The 22,597-nt window shown below is 49.3% G+C and overlaps 1 protein-coding gene across 3 annotated transcripts in view; it reads right to left on the bottom strand.

Annotated features, from left to right (window-relative positions):
- LOC140386588 (cell adhesion molecule CEACAM5-like) overlaps positions 1-22,597 on the bottom strand; it is a 162,032-nt gene that overhangs the window by 112,015 nt on the left and 27,420 nt on the right. For 2 of the 3 annotated variants that reach the window (XM_072469042.1, XM_072469041.1), the window contains exon 3: positions 15,286-15,603. The exons of the other annotated variant lie outside the window; for it this stretch is intronic. In XM_072469042.1, the coding sequence (XP_072325143.1) occupies positions 15,286-15,603 (318 nt within the window). The remainder of the gene's footprint in view (positions 1-15,285; positions 15,604-22,597) is intronic. 3 annotated transcript variants of the gene reach the window in all.

Genomic DNA, 22,597 nt, shown 5'->3' on the forward strand with positions numbered 1-22,597 from the left:
TTCCGTCTCACCCAAAGATGGCAAGAATATCTTTAACCCTCATTTGCATTCACTTCAATCTCATGAGCGAGATTGAAGCTGAATGCAACGGCCTCCCAGGAATTACCCGACTAGTCAGTGAGAAATCACACAATCGTCGTTTGTTACTCCTTTTTAAAACGTGAAGCTGGCTCAATGGCTTCTGAGGGGAACTGAGGAGGTAAGTAACCCTTTCCATGTTCCATCATGCAGCTCACGCACCAGGGCTGCTGCCCAAGTGCCGGGGGGGGGGGGTGCCGGGGGGGGTGGGGGGGGGGGGGGGGTGGGGGGGGGGGTGGAAACAGGGGTTGGGCTTGGTCAGGGGGCTGAAGCGTTTCAATTCAGTGTCCGGAGGATGGTTGGGAGTTTAAGGGGCTCTGCATAAGTGAGGCATTCAAGCCATCTTTAAATATTGTGGTGATCCATAATAGGGACAAGCTGCACCAAACACTTCCAGGACAGAGCCACGCTGTGGCTTCAATATTGAAAGTGAATTTCACTGCCTTTGACTGTGAGCAGCTTCTAACTTCACCACTGAAAGCTATTGCAAATGATGAATTAGCCTGGTTAGTTGTGAGAGCACTTCACAGCTGCAGGTCGTGTTTGCTACTTGCTCCTGCTGGTGGCTGCAAATGCCTGGAGGCTGCTCTTGCTGTTGCCTTCCTTTTCTGCAGCTGGAAAGAAAGACAATTGTTTCTGAGATACCTGGGTCCTGGAACACTAGGTTCAGGGGGACATATGAGTCCAGCAGGCAGGGACGGCACGGTGGTACAGTGGTTAGCACTGTCGCCTATGGTGCTGAGGACCCAGGTTCGATACCTGCCCCAGGTCACTGTCTGTGTGCAGTTTACACAATCTCCCAGTGTCTGCGAGGGTTTCACCCACAACCCAAAGATATGCAGGATAGGTGGATTGGCCATGCTAAATTGCCCCTTAATTGGAACAAAATAATTGGGTCCTCTAAATTTTCTAAAAATGAGTCCAGAAGGCAATTCCGGCTTGGGGGATTTGAGGGTCCCGAGATGGAAGCCCTAACTGATTGTTAGTTTATCCTTTGCCAATTCATTACAGATATCAAAATGAATGGTGGTGTCAGTCCCGCAACAACTGCCCTGATGTTACTGGTGGCAGCCACGGCAAGCAGAGGCCCGAGAAGGTGGCAGTAGCATCGACACAGGCTGGAGGCAGAGCCCCATGTGCAGGGGGACGTTGCACACCCAAAAGATTCGACCACCCATCAGGCCGAGGAGGAACCCAGAGGTAGAGGCCCACGAAGGTCCAAGGTGTGCAGGGGTTGTTAGTCTTTTGATAAGATGACGGACAGCATGTGCTGCAGAAAACTCCGTCTCAACAAAGGGACAGTGTGGCACCCCCATCCTCACGGACTTGGCACTCCATGGGGAGGAGGAGGACACCCACTCTTGATGCCCACGAAAGTCACCGGAGTCCTAAACCTTTCTGCAATTGGATCATTCCGGGGCTCGAGAGGGCACCTGTGTGGCATTACACAATCTACAGCCACAGGTGCATCCATGAGGTCCCGGATGCCGAATATGCCTGGGCAGCCACCTCCATCACTTTTGAGCTGGACCAGGCCCACCAAAATGCCCGAGCTGCAGGATTCTCTGCCATTGCCAAGATGCCCCAGGTCCACGGGGCCATAGATGACACGCATATCACTCTGCACACACCGGGGCATCAGGGAATGCCCTTTATTATCAGGAAGGAGTTCCACTCCCTGAATGTTCAACTCGTGTTCAACAACCACCTCCGTATCATGCACATATGTGCATGGTTCCCAGGGAGCATGCATGACAGCTATATCATGGGGCACTCGGAGGTTCCTGGCATCTTCGAGGACCACCCCAGGATGACGGGTTGGCTCTTGGGGGACAAGGGGTACCCGCTGAAGACCTGGCTGGTGATCCAGTGCGGATGCCTGAAACCAAAAAGGAGACCATATACGATGAGGCACATGCTGCCACCTGTGCTGTCATTGAATGTTGCATCAGGCTGCTCAAAACGTGGATCCGATGTCTTGAACGTTGGGGCGACACTGTGGTTAGCACTGCTGCCACAAAGTGCCAGGGGCCCAGGTTCAAATCTGGCCTTGGGCGATTGGCTGTGTGGAGTTTGCACATCCTTCCCACGTCTGCCAGGGTTTCCTCCGGGTGTTCCGGTTTCCTCCCACAGTCCAAAGATATGCAGGGTAGGTGGATTGGCCATGATAAATTGTTTCTTAGTCTCCAACGTTTAGGTGATGTTACGGGGGTAGGCCAGGGAGTGGGTCTAGGTCGGGTGCTCTTTCAGAGGGTTGGCGTGGACTCGATGGGCTTAATGGCCACCTTCTAAACTGTAGGGATTCTATGATTCTATTAACACTCTGGTGGTGCACTGCTGTACACCCCCGAGAGGGTATCTCATTTTGTGGTGGTCTGCTCTGCCCTCCACAACCTGATACAACATGGGGTGACATGCTGGAGGAGGAGAGTAGGGATATGCAGCCTAGTCTGAGGGGGAGGAGGCGGACCACAGTGGCCTGGAGGACAAGCCAGAGGACGAGCCGCAGGAGCAGCCAGAGGGACCGGCAGCGCAAGGTTCCATCAAGCCCAGACCCAGGGAGACCCTCAACCTCAGCAGATTCACATAGGATGAGGCTATGTCCATCAGCTCAAGCCCTCCTCCATTACCCTCCTTCCCCCTTCTCCCATTTCCCTCCTTTCCCAAACACCCCCATTTCCCGCCTTCCCTCCAATCGCCACGATTTCCCTCCTTCCCCATCCCACAACTCCTCCAATTTCCCTCCTTCCTCCACCAATCCTCCCATTACCCTCCTCGCCCATGTCATGATATTCAAACACACACATCATGATGGACACACCAACAGACAAATCAGAACACACAACACCACAACCAATCACACACAAAGACAGGAACCATATAAAAGCACGAACACGACATCTGGTGGACAGTAGGTCTGGGGACAAGGACACGGACACGACCTGTTTTAACATCACAAACAGGGAATCCCCACGTGCAGAGTATCAAGACAAGACTGTACATAGAAAGTTTAAATAAAATAGCGTTGTACCTTATACAACTGTGTTGGCTCATCTGTGTGTCAGAACGCCCAACACCACATGGTACAGGAGTGGATCGATACCTGCCAACTAACCTGCCATTCTGGACATGGACCGCACTGACAAACCGCAGCCGTTGCAAGTCGCGGGGAACCTTGGTATCAATTGGAAGCTCTTCAGGCAGCGATTTGACCTGTACATCCGAGCCAACGAGAAACAGAGTGCCTCGGATGAAACGAAGATTGCACTGCTCCTCTTCTACGCAGGGCAGCACGCCCTCGACGACTTCAACTCACTGGTGTTCGAAGAAGGGGAAAACCATTCCAAGTATGACACGGTCATCCTCAAACTGGACCAGCACTTTAATGTTGAAGTGAATGAAAGTTTTGAAAGATACCTCTTTCAGCAACGCCTGCAAGGTAAGGAGGAGCTTTTTCAACCCTTTTTGACGCACCTCCGAATTCTAGCGCAGTCCTGCGGTTACGGCAGCACCACAGAGTCCATGATCAGGGACCAGATTGTTTTTGGCGTTGCCTCCAGTGGCCTACGCCAGCAGCTTCTTAAAATAAAAGGCCTCACCTTAGCGTCTGCTGTGGAAGCCTGTGTCCTCCACGAGAATGCAACTAGCCGTTTTGCCCGATTTCAGGCGTCCGAATTGGCACGGAGGGGGTCCCCTACCGTCGAATCGGCAAGCCAGGCCGCCCACGATGCCGAACGCATCCAGGCCATTGATTACTTCCCAACCCGCGGCCCCGACGAGAGCGGCCGCTTCCCGCGCTTTTCGCGGTCTCCCGTGCTGGTGCACGCCAAAAATAACGGCCACATCGAGGGACGCACTGCGCAGGTGCGCCCACCGCAAGATCGCACTGCGCATGCGCAGTGGCGCAAAGAACGCCGTGACGTGATGACGTGCGGCAATTGTGGAGCTGTACACTTAAAAGGGCAATATCCTGCTAAAAACCGACAGTGCCTCAGATGTGGCAAGATGGGCCACTATGCTGCCCATTGTCGTGCGGCTCAACCCATGGATCCTGCACATCCCCGACACGCACCTCGCAGGGTTCCTGCGCCACTCAAAGACCGCCTCAAGTTGCAGCTGCAGGCTCTTCAGGACCAAGGGGTCCTATCCAGGGTCACGGAGCCCACGCCATGGGTCAGCTCCATGGTCTGTGTAAAGAAGCCCTCTGGCGAGCTCCGCATATGTATAGATCCTAAAGATCTGAATAACAACATCATGCGGGAACACTATCCCATCCCGAAACGAGAGGAACTCACCAGCGAGATGGCGCAAGCCAAAATATTTACCAAATTGGATGCGTCCAAAGGATTTTGGCAGATCCAATTGGACCCGGCCAGCCGAAGGCTATGCACATTCAACACCCCTTTTGGCAGATTCTGCTACAACCGGATGCCATTCGGCATCATTTCAGCATCTGAAGTTTTCCACCGCATTATGGAGCAGATGATGGAAGGCATCGAAGGGGTACGTGTATATGTGGACGATATCATCATTTGGTCCACCACTCCGCAGGAACACATGCATCGTCTACGACGCGTCTTCACCCGCATACGACAAAATGGCCTGCGTCTCAACCGCGCCAAGTGTGCCTTCGGCCAGACTGAGCTGAAATTCCTCGGGGACCACATCTCACGGTCAGGGGTCCGTCCCGATGCAGACAAAGCTAGCGCCATCACAGCCATGCCACGGTCGGCTGACAAGAAGGCTGTCCTAAGATTCTTGGGCATGGTCAACTTGCTTGGGAAGTTCATTCCCAACCTGGCTTCTCATACAACGAATATGCGCCATCTCGTAAAAAAATCAACAGAATTCCACTGGCAACAATCGCATCAGCTGGAATGGGAGGAGCTCAAGCACAAACTGGTCACGGCACCAGTGCTGGCGTTCTTTGACACGACTCGCCCCTCAAAGATCTCAACGGATGCCAGCCAATCTGGTATTGGAGCGGTACTCCTGCAAAAAGACAGCACGTCGTCATGGGCCCCGGTTGCATATGCCTCACGAGCCATGACCCCTACCGAACAGCGCTACGCGCAAATAGAAAAAGAATGCCTGGGCTTGTTAACTGGACTGGACAAGTTCCACGACTATGTGTATGGTCTTCAACGATTTACGGTTGAAACTGACCACCGCCCCCTGGTCAACATCATTAACAAAGACCTGAACGACATGACCCCTCGCCCCCAGCGCATCTTACTTAAACTCAGGAGGTATGATTTCGAACTGATCTACACTCCGGGGAAGGATCTCATCGTGGCGGACACGCTCTCCCGAGCAGTGAGCACACCACCAGATGCAGAGGGGTTCGTGCGTCAAATTGAGGCACACGTGACTCTGACAGCAGCAAATCTGCCAGCTGATGACCCAAATCTGGCCCACATACGCGCAGAGACGGCGACTGACCCCCTTCTACAGCGAGTGATGCGCCACATGGCGGAAGGGTGGCTCAGGGCAGTGCCCCCAGTTTTATAATGTGCGAGATGACCTTACCAACATAGACAGGGTCCTTATGAAATTAGATAGGATTGTTATTCCGCACAGCATGCGCCAGATGATTCTTAATCAACTACACGAAGGCCACTTGGGCGTCGAAAAATGCAGACGAAGGGCCCGAGAGGCGGTATATTGGCCGGGTATTAATGAAGACATAGCCAACGTGGTGCTCAATTGCACAACCTGTCAGAGGTTTCAGCCGGCGCAACCTCCGGAGACGCTTCTACCACACGGGTTGGTGACGTCCCCCTGGGCGAAGGTGGGTGTTGACCTATTTCACGCGCTCGGCAGAGATTACATCATTATTATAGATTACTTCTCAAACTACCCGGAAGTCATGCCTCTGCATGATCTGACGTCGTCCGCAGTCATTGGGGCCTGCAAGGAAACATTTGCTCGCCGTGGCATTCCAAGGACTGTCATGTCAGACAATGGACCCTGTTTCGCCAGCCGTGAATGGTCGTCCTTTGCCGCAGCATATGGTTTCACTCATGTGACATCCTGCCCTCTACATCCACAGTCGAATGGGAAGGCAGAGAAGGGCGTCCACATTGCCAAGCGGCTCCTGTGCAAGGCGGCTGCTGCCGGATCGGACTTTAACCTTGCCTTGCTGGCCTATCGATCGGCCCCGCTTTCCACGGGTCTCTCGCCAGCGCAGCTCCTAATGGGTCGCTCCCTCAGGATGACAGTACCATCCATCCTGGCACCAACAACGGACCATGAGACGGTTCTTCATAACATGCAAATGCAGTGTGATCGCCAGAAAAGTCAGTACGACACACGAGCGACGGACCTGCCCCCCCCTGTCCTCCGGAGACAAAGTACGCGTCCCTCAACCGTATGGTGGCTGGTCAGCACCGGCCGAAGTCCTCCGAAGTGTGGCTCCCCGCTCGTTCCTGATTCGCATGCCGGATGGTTCAGTGCGTCGCCGCAATCGGCGCGCCCTTCGCCGACTTCCACGCTCGCAGCCACACAGTACACACACGCCAGATCTTCAACAGTCTTCCGAGGATGACTTTGTGGAGCTGCCGCAGATCACGCCCTCTCCATCGCCACCCATGGCCATGCTTGCACATCAGCTGGTGGTTCTTGACCCACCCTTGAGGCGGTCAACCCGAACTCGTCGCAAGCCCATTAGACTGGACTTATAACACCGTTCATATGTTCAAAAAGTTACACACTTCTGTATTATAACCTGTTGTTGTTTATCGTTCCAGATATCGTCTGACTGGACCACTGTTAAAGTTTTTTTTCTCGTTCGCATTCATGTTCTGTTATGGTACAACCTTGTTGATGTGACGCACCCGACATCGCCCCATGTAAATAGTTACGTCATATGCACATGCTGTATACAACACACACACACTCTTAGATGCACTCACGACACGATTGTATTTATTACCACGTAGGCACATATCTTTGTAAAAAGGGGGGATGTCATGATATTCAAACACACACATCATGATGGACACACCAACAGACAAATCAGAACACACAACACCACAACCAATCACACACAAAGACAGGAACCATATAAATGCACGAACACGACACCTGGTGGACAGTAGGTCTGGGGACAAGGACACGGACACGACCTGTTTTAACATCACAAACAGGGAATCCCCACGTACAGAGTATCAAGACAAGACTGTACATAGAAAGTTTAAATAAAATAGCGTTGTACCATATACAACTGTGTTGGCTCATCTGTGTGTCAGAACGCCCAACACCACAGCCCACATCTCCCCATCCTCCTCCCCAAGCACCCTGTTCTTCAAGGGTCTGTGTAGCATCACTCGAGAGTTTGAGCCTGTGCCGGCACTGTCAGCGGGCAAATATCCAAGGCAAGAGAGTGATGATAACGCCCTGTGAGGAATGCCCTGGTGCTCTGTTTATGTCACAGTCTGACTCCTGTCTTTCTGCTAACAGTACGCTCACTCATCTTCTGAACGGCGTCTGCTTCGGAAGCATTTAATTTTGGACTACTGTGCCTCGGGGCTGGAAGCGGAGGGCAACAGGGAGTAGGGGTGCAGGCAGGCCCGCTGTGAAAATTAATGTGACAGAGCAATGTTGGTCTATGTGCCACCCATGGTCGGCAATATCTCCTGAAGCCTTTAGGACTCCTCCAATCAGCTATGCAGTTGCTGGAATGTACCTGACATCCCCCCTGAATGTCATGGTACTGGTCTATCATCTGCACCAGCCCTGGGAGAACCTTGTCCAGAGGCTCGGCATCTGACTGGGACCCAGCTGAGTCCTAGGATGCAGCAGACCTCCAAATTCTGTTCCTGCCTCCACCTGGTGTGCATCAGCAACTCTGTTGGGCTCCCCAGATTGTGCCCCGGAAGCCTGTCCACTAATGTTCCCAACCGAAGTGTGTGTCGCTGCGCTGGTGGAAGGTGGGGTTGATAGCTGTGGTCTCCTTGCAGCTCTCCTCTGAGCTCATGGGTGGCCTGGCCCCCGATCTGGCCTACCGATCGGCGGGAGGGCTGGTTCCGTGGGGGCCTATGTTCCTCCGCACCGGGCCCCTGTAGGGCTCCACCATATTGCCCGTGGTGCTGGCGCGGAGAAGGGAACCCCTGTGCATGCGTGGAATCACGCCGGCCGTTCAGCGCATGCGCAGATTCACGCCGGCCCTAGCGCGCATGCGCGGAATCATGCCGGCCATTCCGCGTCAGCTGTAGCTGCGGGTACCACTCCAGCGCCAACCTAGCCCCCTAGGAAGGGGAGCATTCCCCATTATCGGGGACGGTTGACGCCGGAGTGGTTGGCGCCGCTTTTCACGCCGGCGTGGGGACATTATTGGAGAATCCTGCCCAGTATCTTTCAACCTCTTTTGGTCCATCATGAGGAATATTAACATCAAGCCCGATCAGTGCTCAGCCTTTCTTCCTTCGTGGTAGCTACGTTCTCTATCTCCAATATGACTTGGATCTCTAAGTTCATGTGTTCACTGTATCGGGGGGGAGGTCGGGTTACGTTTTTGCATAGAGCTCACATGTGATCAACCGGTAGGAAAGAGGTCCCACACCAGCTCGTTGACTTATCTCACAGGAGATCCAGAACAAATATAAGGCACTGCAGACATTCTCTTCTTTGGTTTTCCATCTCCCAAGGAAAAGACTGAATAAAGGCCCCATAGTCCAAGCAGTTATTTCCACACCTGCCTATGATCACGTGTTATGAAGCCTCATCACCTAGCCTTAACTGCTTCTGCCCAATGAACCACCTTTAAACTGAATTGGGCACATTTCTCTCTCTCAGAGCTCTGTTTAACCTCCCCCCGGAGTTACTTTTGAGAGACTTTCCCTTCATATTGGTATGTCTACAACTTTCCCTTAAAATAGCAGCTGTGGTTCAGTTGGCAACACTTTCACCTCTACATTAGAAGGCTGTAGATTTAGTTGGTAATGTCAGTCGTGGATTCACGTTACAACTCAGAGACAGCTCAGTTTGGTGCTAAAGGAGTACTGAATTGTGAGAGGTGCGACCTTTCAGATAAGGCATTGAACAAATGCACTATCTGCTCTCTCAGGTGGTCATAAAGCATCCTATTGCACTCTACCAACGAAGACCAAGTGTTATCCATGGTGACCAGGTCAATATTTATCCTCACCAAATATCACCAAAGGAAATTATCTGCTCATTTTTATATTGCTGTTTGTGGATTCTTACTGCGTGTGAATTGGCAATTACATTTCAAAAGTACTTTGTTGACTCTACAGTGATTTAGAAGGTCCTGAGTTTGTTAAAGACATAATCTAATTGTTTATTTTTTAAGCTCTCAGAAGACTATGGGATTTGTCGGTACTGTCGAGAATTATAGAGTGGTTGCAGCATGGAGGGAGGCCATTTTTATGCTGGTCCATCAAGTGCATTTAATTTAGTGTCACTGGTATGGATGGGCAATAAACATGTGATACCCAATCACAGAATCACACAAACACGAGCAATTGAAGGATCATGTCAATCGTCTGATAGGCAGAATATCGGCAACAACCAGTTAATGAAAAACACCATCACTACTGATCAGCAGAGAATGAAATGGCTTCCTTCACCTGGTATTCAAATGTTTAACATACTTTATCTTTGCAATGGATCCATGAGTGCTACATAAGCAGCACTAACCCTAACAACCAATGTAAGATAATCAGCCGTGCTCGTAACATGACTCACTGGGGGGGGGGGGGTAGCACGGTACCACAGTGGTTAGCACTGTTGCTTCACAGCAACAGGTACCTGTCATGATGTACATCAGCACATCATGGTGCAATCACACACACACTGACACACTGATGGACAAACAGTAGGACCAACCAGCATACACAACATCGCAGCCAATCACCACTGAGAGCACACGCACTATAAAGACACGGGACACCAGAGTTCCCGCTCATTCTAGCAGCAGCCAGCTCAGAGCACAGAGCTCACAGCCTGTCTCTCAGGCATTCACCATGTGCTGAGTGCCTCACCTAGATAGTGATAGGACAGGGTCCACAGATAAGCTGGTAATGCACGTACCCAAGCTTACTGTATGTTATTACAGTTGATTTGTAAAATAGAGTTACACCATCTCCAGCCATGTTGACCTGTTTGTAGACCAGAACACCCAACACGACATGGTTCCAGGAGTGGATGCATACTAGCCCCTGTGAGACCTACCTGTAACTTATCAGCAATCCGCCATCCTGCAGCATGGAGAACATCAACCCGCCGCCGCCGCTCCGAATCGCTGGCAATCTCGGGGTGAATTGAAGCTGTTTAAACAGCGCTTCCAGCTCTTGCGAGAGGCCACAGACAGGGAGAATGCATCGGACACCAGGAAGATTGCCCTTCTTCTCTCCACGGCAGGGCAACACACCATCCACATCTTTAACTCCCTTACATTCACGGACGGCGAGGATAAAACCAAATACAAGACGGTGCTCCTAAAATTTGATGAACACTTCAGCGTCGAAGTTAACGAAAGCTTCGAAAGGTACCTGTTCCAGCAGCGCCTGCAGGGTAAGGACGAGCCTTTCCAGTCTTATTTAACACACTTCCGCATCCTCTCGCAGTCCTGCGGCTATGGGCCCACCTCTGACTCCATGATACGTGACCAGAAAGTTTTCGGGGTCATGTCGGACACCCTGCGCCAGCAGCTCCTTAAAATCAGGCAACTCACCCTAGCGACGGCCATCGAGACCTGCGTCCTGCATGAGAACGCCACCAGCTGGTACTCACACATCCAGACGGCAGGGGCCCCACGAGGCGGAGCAGGTCCAGACGATCGAGTACCTCCCGGCCCGCGGCCTGGAGGGGGGCGGCCGTTTCGCGCACTTTCCGAGGCCTCGCACCCTTGTACACGCCAAAAGAGGGGACGTTGATGCGGAGGAACGCGATGCGCAGGTGCGCACTACGCAAGATCGCACCGCGCATGTGCGGTGGCGCAACGTACGCGCTGATGTTATGACGTGCGGCAACTGTGGCTCCGCCCATTTAAAGCGGCAATGTCCGGCCAAAGCGCGACAATGCCTAGGCTGTGGCAGGCTTGGCCACTATGCTGCCTGCTGTCGAGCACCTCAGCCTGCCAACTCGCAACAGTTTAACGAGCCTCGCAGAAATGTTCGGGCAATTCTACCCACGTTTACCGAGTCCGATCCTGACATCATACAGATGTCAGCACGGTAGCCTTGTGGATAGCACAATTGCTTCACAGCTCCAGGGTCCCAGGTTCGATTCCGGCTTGGGTCACTGTCTGTGCGGAGTCTGCATATCCTCCCCGTGTCTGTGTGGGTTTCCTCCGGGTGCTCCGGTTTCCTCCCATAGTCCAAAGATGTGCAGGTTAGGTGGATTGGCCATGATAAATTGCCCTTAGTGTCCAAAATTGCCCTTAGTGTTGGGTGGGGTTACTGGGTTATGGGGATAGGGTGGTGGTGTTGACCTTGGGTAGGCTGCTCTTTCCAAGAGCCGGTGCAGACTCGATGGGCCGAATGGCCTCCTTCCGCACTGTAAATTCTATGATAATTCTATGAGATCAGTGACACTGAGGACAGGGAGCCATTCCGCATTGCTGTCATCAACAAGAACTAGCTGTCCCCGAGTCGAACGCACCAGCCGCTATCGGTCCACAGCATTGATCCGGACGACGAGTGGTGTGTCACCCTGACGGTCAACCTGAATTCGTCGCCCACCCCAAAGACTTGATTTATAATCCTTGCACTATTGGACTCACTGACTTGTTCTGCCGTACTGTTTAAGAGTTTTTCATCGTTTGTTAATAGCATTTGTTTCGTTCTTGGTGTAACATAGTTTTCCTCTGCACCTGGCACCTTCTCGTGTATATAGCATAGCCACATGTACATATTAATGTAAATAATGCACACACATGATCAGACACACTCACTACACTTTATTTATTCTCATGTAGGCACATATTCTTTGCGAAAAGGGGGGATGTCATGATATACATCAGCATATCATGGTGCAGGCACACACACACTGACACACTGATGGACATACAGTAGAACCAACCAGCATACACAACATCGCAGCCAATCACCAGTGAGAGCACATGCACTATAAAGACAGGGGACACCAGAGTTCCCGCTCATTATAGCAGCAGCCAGCTCAGAGCACAGAGCTCACAGCCTGCCTCTCAGACATTCACCATGTGCTGAGTGCCTCACCTAGATAGTGATAGGACAGGGTCCACAGATAAGCTGGTAATGCACGTATCCAAGCTTACAGTATGTTATTACAGTTGAGTTGTTAATAAAATAGAGTTACACCATCTCCAGCCATGTTGACCTGTTTTCGACCAGAACACCCAATACGACAGGACCAAAGTTCAATTCCCGGCTTGGGTCACTGTGTGGAGTCTGCACATTCTCCTAGTGTCTGCGTGGGTTTCCTCCAGGTGTGCCGGTTTCCTCCCACAAGTCCCGAAAGACGTGCTTGTTAGGTGAATTGGACATTCTGAATTCTCACTCAGTGTACCGGAACAGGTGCTGGAGTGTGGCGACTGGGGGATTTTCAATTTAACTTCATTGCAGTGTTAATGTAAGCCTACATGTGACACTAATAAAGATCATTATTATCATTTATGCTTGTCAGAAGTGACAGACATACATTCACAGACAAGGACAAAAGAAGTATAATCAAGCATTGCTTGGGAGTAATCTGTTAATTATGTATTTAAACGACCTTGCAGAGCCTATAATTCCCCATTTCTTTATGCCTAGCAACATCTCAGCCAATATAGTAAACTTTAAATTATGATGGTTTGAAATTTGGCATTTTTTCTATTTATCCTGATGAGCGCAAGGCAAAATCTTCAACAGTACGTCACTCTTTTCAGCAATGTTCAACTTCTGTACCACCTTCTGCATAGCCCTCAACATATATTTTCTATGTCGAACCCGTGTTCACCACATTCTCAAGATGTGGAAATGCTGACGTTGGACTGGGGTGGACACAGTAAGAAGTCTTACAACGCCAGGTTAAAGTCCAATAGGTTTGTTTCGAATCACTAGCTTTCAGAACGCAACTCCTTCCTCAGGTAACTCAGCTACTACAAATTCAGCTTGGCCAGAGATAATGGAATAAGAAGGTGGGGGTGAGCGATTCCCTGGTGTCTCAGTGCACTTGGCTCTGTGATCTAGAGGATTCTAACTCAACGGTTTAATAATAATAAGAATCTTTATTATTGGCACAAGTAGGCTTACATTAACACAGCAGTGAAGTTACTGTGAAAATCTCCTAGTCGCCATACTCCGGCCCCTGTTTGGGTACACAGAGGGAGAATTCAGAATGTTCAATTCACCTAACAAGTATGTCTTTCGGGTCTTGTGGGAGGAAACTGGAGCACCCGGAGGAAGCCCACGCAGACACGGGAAGAACGTGCAGACTCTGCATGGATGGTGACCAAGCGGGAATCGAACCTGGGACCCTGATGCTGTGAAGCAACATTGTTGGTCTCCTATCCTGCATCTTATTAATTCCAATTTACCCCAAACCTCCTCGCGCACTGATCCCCTCATCCATCACCTGTTTATAACACAGATTTTAAATCCATATCGTAAATCTCTTGTGACTCACCTCTTCATATAATCCCTTCCCCATCTCCAAATACAAGTTATTCAAACACAAGCTTTCCTTTATCTACCTTGTTTCTCTTCAACCTCAGCTACCTTGTTGCTATTCCCTGGAATTCCTTTCTGAGGCTTCTCTACTTCCCTCTTCACCTTCACAACCGTCTGAAAATCCATCCCTTCAACAAAACTATCTCTCAACTTCCCATATCTTTCCTTGGTTCAGCATCTATTTGGTGATGCCTTTTGTGAAGCCCTTTGCAACATTTCATCACAAGTATTATTTATACAAATGCAAACAACCTCTATGCATATCAGCAAAAGTCCCCTTTTTTTTAGCTTCACACAAGATCAGTTTATATTGGGTTAAAGTCCAACAGGTTTGTTTCAATTCACTAGCTTTTGGAGCACTGCTCCTTCCTCAGGTGAATAAAGAGGTATGTTCCAGAAACACGTGTACAGACAAAGTCAAACATGCACGGCAATGCTTTGAATGTGAGCATTTGCAGGTAATTAAGTCTTTACAGATCCAGAGATAGGGGTAACCCCAGGTTAAAGAGGTGTGAATCGTCTCAAGCCAGGGCAGTTGGTAGGATTTTGCAAACCCAGGCCAGATGGTGGGGGATGAATGTAATGCAACATGAATCCAAGGTCGCGGTTGAGGCCGCACTCATGTGTGCGGAACTTGGCTATAAGTTTCTGCTCGGCGATTTTGCTTTGTCACGCATCCTGAAGGCCGCCTTGGAGAACGCTTACCCGGAGATCAGAGGCTGAATGCCCTTGACTGCTGAAGTGTTCCCGACTGGAAGGGAACATTTCTACCTGGCGATTGTCGCGCGATGTCCGTTCATCCGTTGTCGCAGCGACTGCATCGTCTCGCCAATGTACCACGCTTCGGGACATCCTTTCCTGCAGCGTATAACGTAGACGTTGGCCGAGTCGCACGAGTATGTACCGCGTACCTGATGGGTGGTGTTCACATGTGTAATGGTGGTACCCATGTCGATGATCTGGCACGTCTTGCAGAGATTGCCATGGCAGGGTTGTGTGGTGTTGTGGTCGCTGTACTGAAGGCTGGGTAGTTTGCTGCAAATGATGGTTTGTTTGAGGTTGTGCGGTTGTTTGAAGGCAAGTAGTGGGGGTGTGGGGATGACCCGTGTTTGTCTTCTGAGGAAGGACACAACCGACAGAGTACCCTTCATCATCCAGTCCATCCCCGGAGCGGAGAAACTACAACATCTTCTGCACAGCCTTCAACACGTCAACGATGAACATGAACATCTTGCCAAGGTCATCCCCACACCCTTACTTGGGTGGAACATGGGTGAACACCCCATGTTCACCCCCCATCCCTCTCTGCCTCCTTCCCCCCCCCCCCCCCCCACTCCCCCCCGCCCCGGGGGAATTGTCCCTGGTTTTATTTCAGATGAGTTTCTCACCAATCCCACTCCCCAAAAACTCATCAAAAGGGCCAAGAGAGCTCTGCGCATGCGGTCTCGCTCCTGTTGGAGTCATTATGCTTTGTCATTGCGCTCATTGGCAGGGCAGAGATTCACAGGACAGAAGCGGCCTTTCGGCCCATCCACAAAGACCTGTCACTTACCCAGGACATGCAGAGTGAGGGTTGCTGATGCATCACTGCCGTCTTCATTAAACATGTAAACAGTGTAATCCCCACTGTCCGAAACTCTCACTGACTTCAGCAGGAGTGATCCGCTCGGCAGGAATAACTCAGCCCGTTTTCCGTAATCAACATCGAAATCAATTGCTGCTCCGATCCACACAACAACATTTGTGGTCTTGAATTCCCAGCTCCCAAACATCGCCGCAGCTGACGGCTTCAATGAGAAAAACGCGTTTCCTCCTTCGGCCACATTAATCTGACTGTTTTCTGTCAGGATGGTAAAACCCTGGGGCTGAGCTGAGGAAAGAAAATCACAATGAGAGAAGCGCTTGTCATGATATGCAGACATGCAGATAATGATAAACAGACACGCATAGACAGGCAGCTAATGAACACAGAGAACAGGACATGACCAATGAGCAGGCAGGACACTCAGGGGTGGTATTTCACTATAAAAGACACGAGGCACTCACACTCTGCCTCTTTCCACTGATGAACATCTAGAGAGTCAGTCAAGGGTGCAGTTACAATCTCACACCTCCAACACGTGGCTAAGAGCTAGTCTGGTTCAGTCAGGCTGAGTAACCACAATTAGGTTAGCAGAGAGTCGAACTCATAGCTAACTGTGCTATTGGTTCAATAAATCAGATTGAACTAACTTCAAGGTCTGGAGTATCTTTTTGTCTAAGCTGCATCCAGTAGCAGCCAGTGTTATACCAGTGTACCTAACACGACATGATACCAGGAGACTGCTAATTCAAGGTAGCTTACCTCAGTCCGTTCCGTGATGACCAGCAAATGTATCCCGGCACCATGGAGAAGATTCAGGCTCCTCACCAGCTCAGGACCTCCGGCAATCTCAGTGCCAACTGGCAGACATTCAAGCAAAAGTTTCTGCTGTACATCGAAGCCTCAGACCTCGAGGGTGCGTCTGATGCAAGGAAGATCGCGCTTCTCCTCTCAACAGCGGGTGATCAAGCCATCCAACTCTTCAACTCGTTTAACTTCGCCAAAGGCCAGGACAAGACAAAGTTTCAGACCATCCTGGACAAGTTTGATAGTCACTGTGAAGTGGACACCAATGAAATCTTCGAGCGCTACATATTCAAACAACGTCTTCAAGGTAAAGATGAATCTTTCAATGCCTTCTTAACTAACCCCCGCCTGCTAGCGTTGTCCTGCAACTTTGGGGATATTGCTGACTCCATGATCAGAGACCAAATCCTTTTTGGAGTTCACTCTGATCCTCTGAGAGAGCAGCTCTTAAAAATCAAGCAGATGACCCTGCCAGTCGCGATTGAAACATGTACAGTGCAGGAGCACGCCAAAAATCGGTATTCCCAATACAAATCGGCTGAAAATGAGAAACTTGCCTCCCACGAGGCAGAGAGTGTGCAGGTCATCTCCTGGATGCAGCGCCTCAGCATTGAAGAAAGCGGCCATTTTGCACGCTCTTCCCGGAGCCCCACGCATGCGCGATGCGAACGGAGACGTTCTCCAGGCATGGTATCCCACTCACTGTCATGAGTGACAGTGGCCCGTGCTTCAGCAGCCATGAATGGTCTCTATTTGCCCAGTCCTATCAGTTCAAACGCGTCACTTCCAGCCCACACTGTCCGCAGTCAAACGGAAAAGTTGAGAAAGGGGTGCACATCGTGAAGCAGCTCATCTGCAAGGCCACGGATTCTGCGTCTGACATTCACCTTGCGCTGCTTGCATACAGGGCAACCCCACTGTCCACTGGCATGTCGCCAGCTCAACTCCTGATGAACAGGGACCTGCGGATGACACTACCAGCCATACACTTGTCAAACCTGGATCACCTCCCGGTGCTGCAGAAGGTGCAACAACTCCGAGACCGGCAAAAACAGGGCTATGATGCTCATGCCACCGATTTGCCTGTGTTATTCCTGTCAGACACTGTTCGGATCAAGATCCCTGAGGAAGGCTGGTCAGCTCCAGCTGTCGTTGTTCGACAGGCTGCCCCGCGCTCGTATGATGTGCGTCTGGCTGATGGTTCTGTTGTGCGACGAAACAGACGGGCACTGCGCAAAGTTGCCTGCCCGCAACCACATTCTTCTCCGTTTCCATTTGTTGTTTTGCCACCTCCTGATACCTCGACTCACGAGGCCACCAGTCAGGCTTCAATTCCGCACATCAAGGCGCTGTAGTCCCCACCACCACCTCTCCGGCGGTCGACCAGGATCAGACGCAAGCCCCAGAGGCTGGACTTATGGACATTTGTTCCGTTTGCTCTATTCTGTTTTCTCACATTAGACACCTGTTTTGACATGTACATATGTTCACATCCACTGCATGTATATAATTTAATATAGGCTTACAAATACTTTCACATATGTCATCAAAACATAAAAAAGGGAAGATGTCATGATATGCAGACATGCAGATAATGAACACAGAGAACGGGACATGACCAATGAGCAGGCAGGACACTCAGGGGTGGTATCTGACTATAAAAGACATGAGGCACTCATACTCCACCTCTTTCCACTGATGAACATCTGGAGAGTCAGTCAAGGGTGTAGTTACAATCTCACACCTCCAACACGTGGCTAAGAGATAGTTTGGTTCAGTCAGACAGAGTAACCACACTTAGGTTAGCAGAGAGTCGAACTCATGGAGAACTGTGCCAACTGTGCTATTGGTTCAATAAATCAGATTGAACTAACTTCAAGGTCTGGAGTATCTTTTGGTCTAAGCTGCATCCAGTTGCACCCAGTGTTATACCAGTTTACCTAACACGACAGTGCCAACACTCAACACATCAGAGTCTTTTCTAAAGTGACAATAACAATATTCCCTGATTCACTGTGACAGTCTCTTATTGTCTAGTTTCTCCATTCACTAAAAGAAATGAGATGAAAAAGTGATCCTCACCCACTGAGATCAATAAACAAAACGCTCCGGCGGTCAGTGTGAGTCTGTCCATCCTGAGAGAATGGCGCCAGACCCTGTTCCACTCGGTGACTGATCCACTCCTCCTGGTGTACACAGCACATCAGTTCCAGCATTTACAAAAACCGCAATGACTGAGCGCTTTTCACCTGAGAGAAACTTGTGCAATTGAAACTTTTCGGTACATAAGAACATAAGAACTAGGAGCAGGAGTAGGCCATCTGGCCCCTCGAGCCTGCTCCACCATTCAATGAGATCATGGCTGATCTTTTGTGGACTCAGCTCCACTTTCCGGCCCGAACACCATAACCCTTAATCCCTTTATTCTTCAAAAAACTATCTATCTTTATCTTAAAAACATTTAATGAGGGAGCCTCTACTGCTTCACAGGGAAAGGAATTCCATAGATTCACAACCCTTTGGGTGAAGAAGTTCCTCCTAAATTCAGTCGTAAATCTACTTCCCCTTATTTTGAGGCTATGCCCCCTAGTTCTGCTTTCACCCACCAGTGGAAACAACCTGCCCGCATCTGTCCTATCTATTCCCTTCATAATTTTGTATGTTTCTATAAGATCCCCCCTCATCCTTCTAAATTCCAACAAGTACAGTCCCAGTCTACTCAACCTCTTCTCGTAATCCAACCCCTTCAGCTCTGTGATTAACCTAGTGAATTTCCTCTGCTACACCCTCCAGTGCCAGTACATCCTTTCTCAAGTAAAGAGACCAGAACTGAACACAATACTCCAAGTGTGACCTCACTAACACCTTATACAATTGCAGCATAATCTCCCTAGTCTTAAACTCCATCCCTCAAGCAATGAAGGGCAAAATTCCATTTGCCTTCTTAATCACCTGTTGCACCTGTAAACCGACTTTTTGCGACTCATGCACTAGCACACCCAGGTCTCTCTGCACAGCAGCATGTTTTAATATTTTATCATTTAAATAATAATCCCTTTTGCTGTTATTCCTACCAAAATGGATAATCTCACATTTGTCAACATTGTATTCCATCTGCCAGACCCTAGCCCATTCACTTAGCCTATCCAAATCCCTCTGCAGACTTCCAGTATCCTCTGCACTTTTTGCTTTACCACTTATCTTAGTGTCGTCTGCAGACTTGGACACATTGCCCTTGGTCCACAACTCCAAATCATCTATGTAAATTGTGAACAGTTGTGGGCCCAACACTGATCCCTGAGGGACACCACTAGCTACTGATTGCCAACCAGAGAAATACCCATTAATCCCCACTCTTTGCTTTCTATTAATTAACCAATCGTCTATCCATGCTACTACTTTCCCCTTAGTGCCATGCATCTTTATCTTATGCAGCAACCTTTTATGTGGCACCTTGTCAAAGGCTTTCTGGAAATCCAGATATACCACATCCATTGGCTCCCCGTTATCTACCGCACTGGTAATGTCCTCAAAAAATTCCACTAAATTAGTTAGGCACGACCTGCCCTTTATGAACCCATGCTGCGTCTGCCCAATGGGACAATTTCCATCCAGATGTCTCGCTATTTCTTCCTTGATGATAGATTCCAGCATCCTCCCTACTACCGAAGTTAAGCTCACTGGCCTATAATTACCTGCTTTCTGCCGACCTCCTTTTTTAAACAGTGGTGTCACGTTTGTTAATTTCCAATCCGCCGGGACCACCCCAGAGCCGAGTGAATTTTGGTAAATTATCACTAGTGCATTTGCAATTTCCCTAGCCAACTCTTTTAGCACTCTGGGATGCATTCCATCAGGGCCAGGAGACTTGTCTACCTTTAGCCCCATTAGCTTGCCCATCACTACCTCCTTGGTGATAACAATCCTCTCAAGGTCCTCACCTGTCATAGCCTCATTTCCATCAGTCACTGGCATGTTATTTGTGTCTTCCACTGTGAAGACCGACCCAAAAAACCTGTTCAGTTCCTCAGCCATTTCCTCATCTCCCATTATTAAATCTCCCTTCTCATCCTCTAAAGGACCAATATTTACCTTAGCCACTCTTTTTTGTTTTATATATTTGTAGAAACTTTTATTATCTGTTTTTATATTCTGAGCAAGTTTACTCTCATAATCTATCTTACTCTTCTTTATAGCTTTTTTAGTAGCTTTCTGTTGCCCCCTAAAGTTTTCCCAGTCCTCTAGTCTCCCACTAATCTTTGCTACTTTGTCTACTTTTTCCTTCAATTTGATACTCTCCCTTATTTCCTTAGATATCCACAGTCGATTTTCCCTCTTTCTACCGTCCTTCCTTTTTGTTGGTATAAACCTTTGCTGAGCACTGTGAAAGATCGCTTGGAAGATCCTCCACTGTTCCTCAACTGTTTCACCATAAAGTCTTTGCTCCCAGTCTACCTTAGCTAGTTCTTCTCTCATCCCATTGTAATCTCCTTTGTTTAAGCACAAAACACTCGTGCTTGATTTTACCTTCTCACCCTCCATCTGTATTTTAAATTCCACCATATTGTGATTGCTCCTTCCGAGAGGATTCCTAACTATGAGATCCTGAATCAATCCTGTCTCATTACACAGGACCAGATCTAGGACCGCTTGTTCCCTCGTAGGTTCTATTACATACTGTTCTAGGAAACTATCGCGGATACATTCTATAAACTCCTCCTCAAGGCTGCCTTGACCGACCTGGTTAAACCAATCGACATGTAGATTAAAAAAACCCATGATAACTGCTGTACAATTTCTACATGCATCAGTTATTTCTTTGTTTATTGCCTGCCCCACCATAATGTTACTATTTGGTGGCCGATAGGCTGCTCCTATCAGTGACTTTTTTCCCATTACTATTCCTGATTTCCATCCAAATGGATTCAATATGCACATCCAAATGGTACCAATATGTTTATTTTAGAAACGTTGCTGCGCTCTCCCCTTTTCAACAGCGTTCCATCTCTTTCCCAAAGGTGGGGCACGAGAGCACGGTAGCACTGCAGCTTCACAGAGCCAGTTCGATTCCCGGCTTGGGTCACTGTCTCTGCGGAGTCTGCACGTTCTCCCCGTGTCTGCGTGGGGTTCCTCCGGTATCATCCCACAAAGTTCCGAAAGATGATTTTTTAGGTGAATTGGACACTGGGGTCTCCCTCAGTGTGCCCAAGCAGGTGCGGAGTGTAGCAACTCAGGGATTTTCACAGTAACTTCGTTGCAGTGTTAATGTAAACCTACTTTTGACACTAACAAAGATTATTATTATATTTATCCCAGATCAAGAAATGTTGGGACGTGGTGGTGTACTGGCATCGTCGCAGGACTAGTAATCCAGAGACCCAGAGTACTGTTTTGGGGTCCCAGGTTCAAATCCTGCCACTGCAGGTGCTGAAAGTTGAATTTGAACCAAATGATGACCATGAAACCATTGTTGATTGTTGTAAAAACCATCTGTCCTTAAGGGAAGGAAATCTGCCATCCTTATGTGACTCCAGACTCACAGCAATGTGGTTGATTCTTAACTTCCCCGCAAGGGCAATTAGGGATGGGCAATAAATGATAGAGGACCTAGAAGAGCAGGGATCTACTTCTGAGTCTGTATAAGGTTCTGGTCAGACCCCATTTGGAGTGTTGTGAGCAGTTTTGGCCCCGTATCAAAGGAAGGATGTGCTGGCCTTGGTGATTCACAAGCATAACCCCTGGAATGAAGATCTTGTTAGATGCGGATCAGTTGAGGACTCTGGAAGTTGAGTACTCGGAGTTGAGAAGGAGGAGGTGAAATCTTATTTAATCTTACAGGATACTGAGAGGCCTAAATAGAGTGGAGAGGATGTTTCCACTAGTCAGAAATATTAGAAGCTGAGGGCACAGCCTCAGACTGAGGGGGGGGGGGGGATCCTTGAAAACTGAGAAGAGGAGTAATGACTTTGGCCAGAGGGTGGTGAGTCTCTGGAACTCATTGCCGCAGAAAGCTGTGAGTTCACCCCAGCCACTCCCGGACGCTGCCACACACAACATTTTAATCACTCTCCACTGGCGGTCTGCAATCAGTTACCACTGCCCGAAACTCGAGAATATCCACCCCAAACATCTCCACGTCTCTATTTAAATTGCTGCTGAAAACCTTCCTCCTTGTCCAAGGCTTTGGTCACATGTCCTGATGTCCTTCTATTGCCTGGGGTCACATTTGGTTAGTAATAGGAATGCTAAGTAATTTGTGATGTTTGTTCGGTTAAAGGGGCTACAAAAATGTACATTGTTTTATTATTAAATGGACCTTTGCAATTGAAAGAATGAATTGCCCTTCAGAAGGTGGCAGTGAGCTGCCTCCTTGAATCGCTGCAGTCGCCGTGGTTTATGTACACCCACCGCGCTGCTGTGAGGGAGGGATCTCCACTTCTCTGTTCAAAATCTTTTCCGTGATAAAGGTTTTAGT

The sequence above is a fragment of the Scyliorhinus torazame genome, chromosome 12 (genome assembly GCF_047496885.1).
Source record: "Scyliorhinus torazame isolate Kashiwa2021f chromosome 12, sScyTor2.1, whole genome shotgun sequence".
Classification (NCBI taxonomy): Eukaryota; Metazoa; Chordata; class Chondrichthyes; order Carcharhiniformes; family Scyliorhinidae; genus Scyliorhinus; species Scyliorhinus torazame.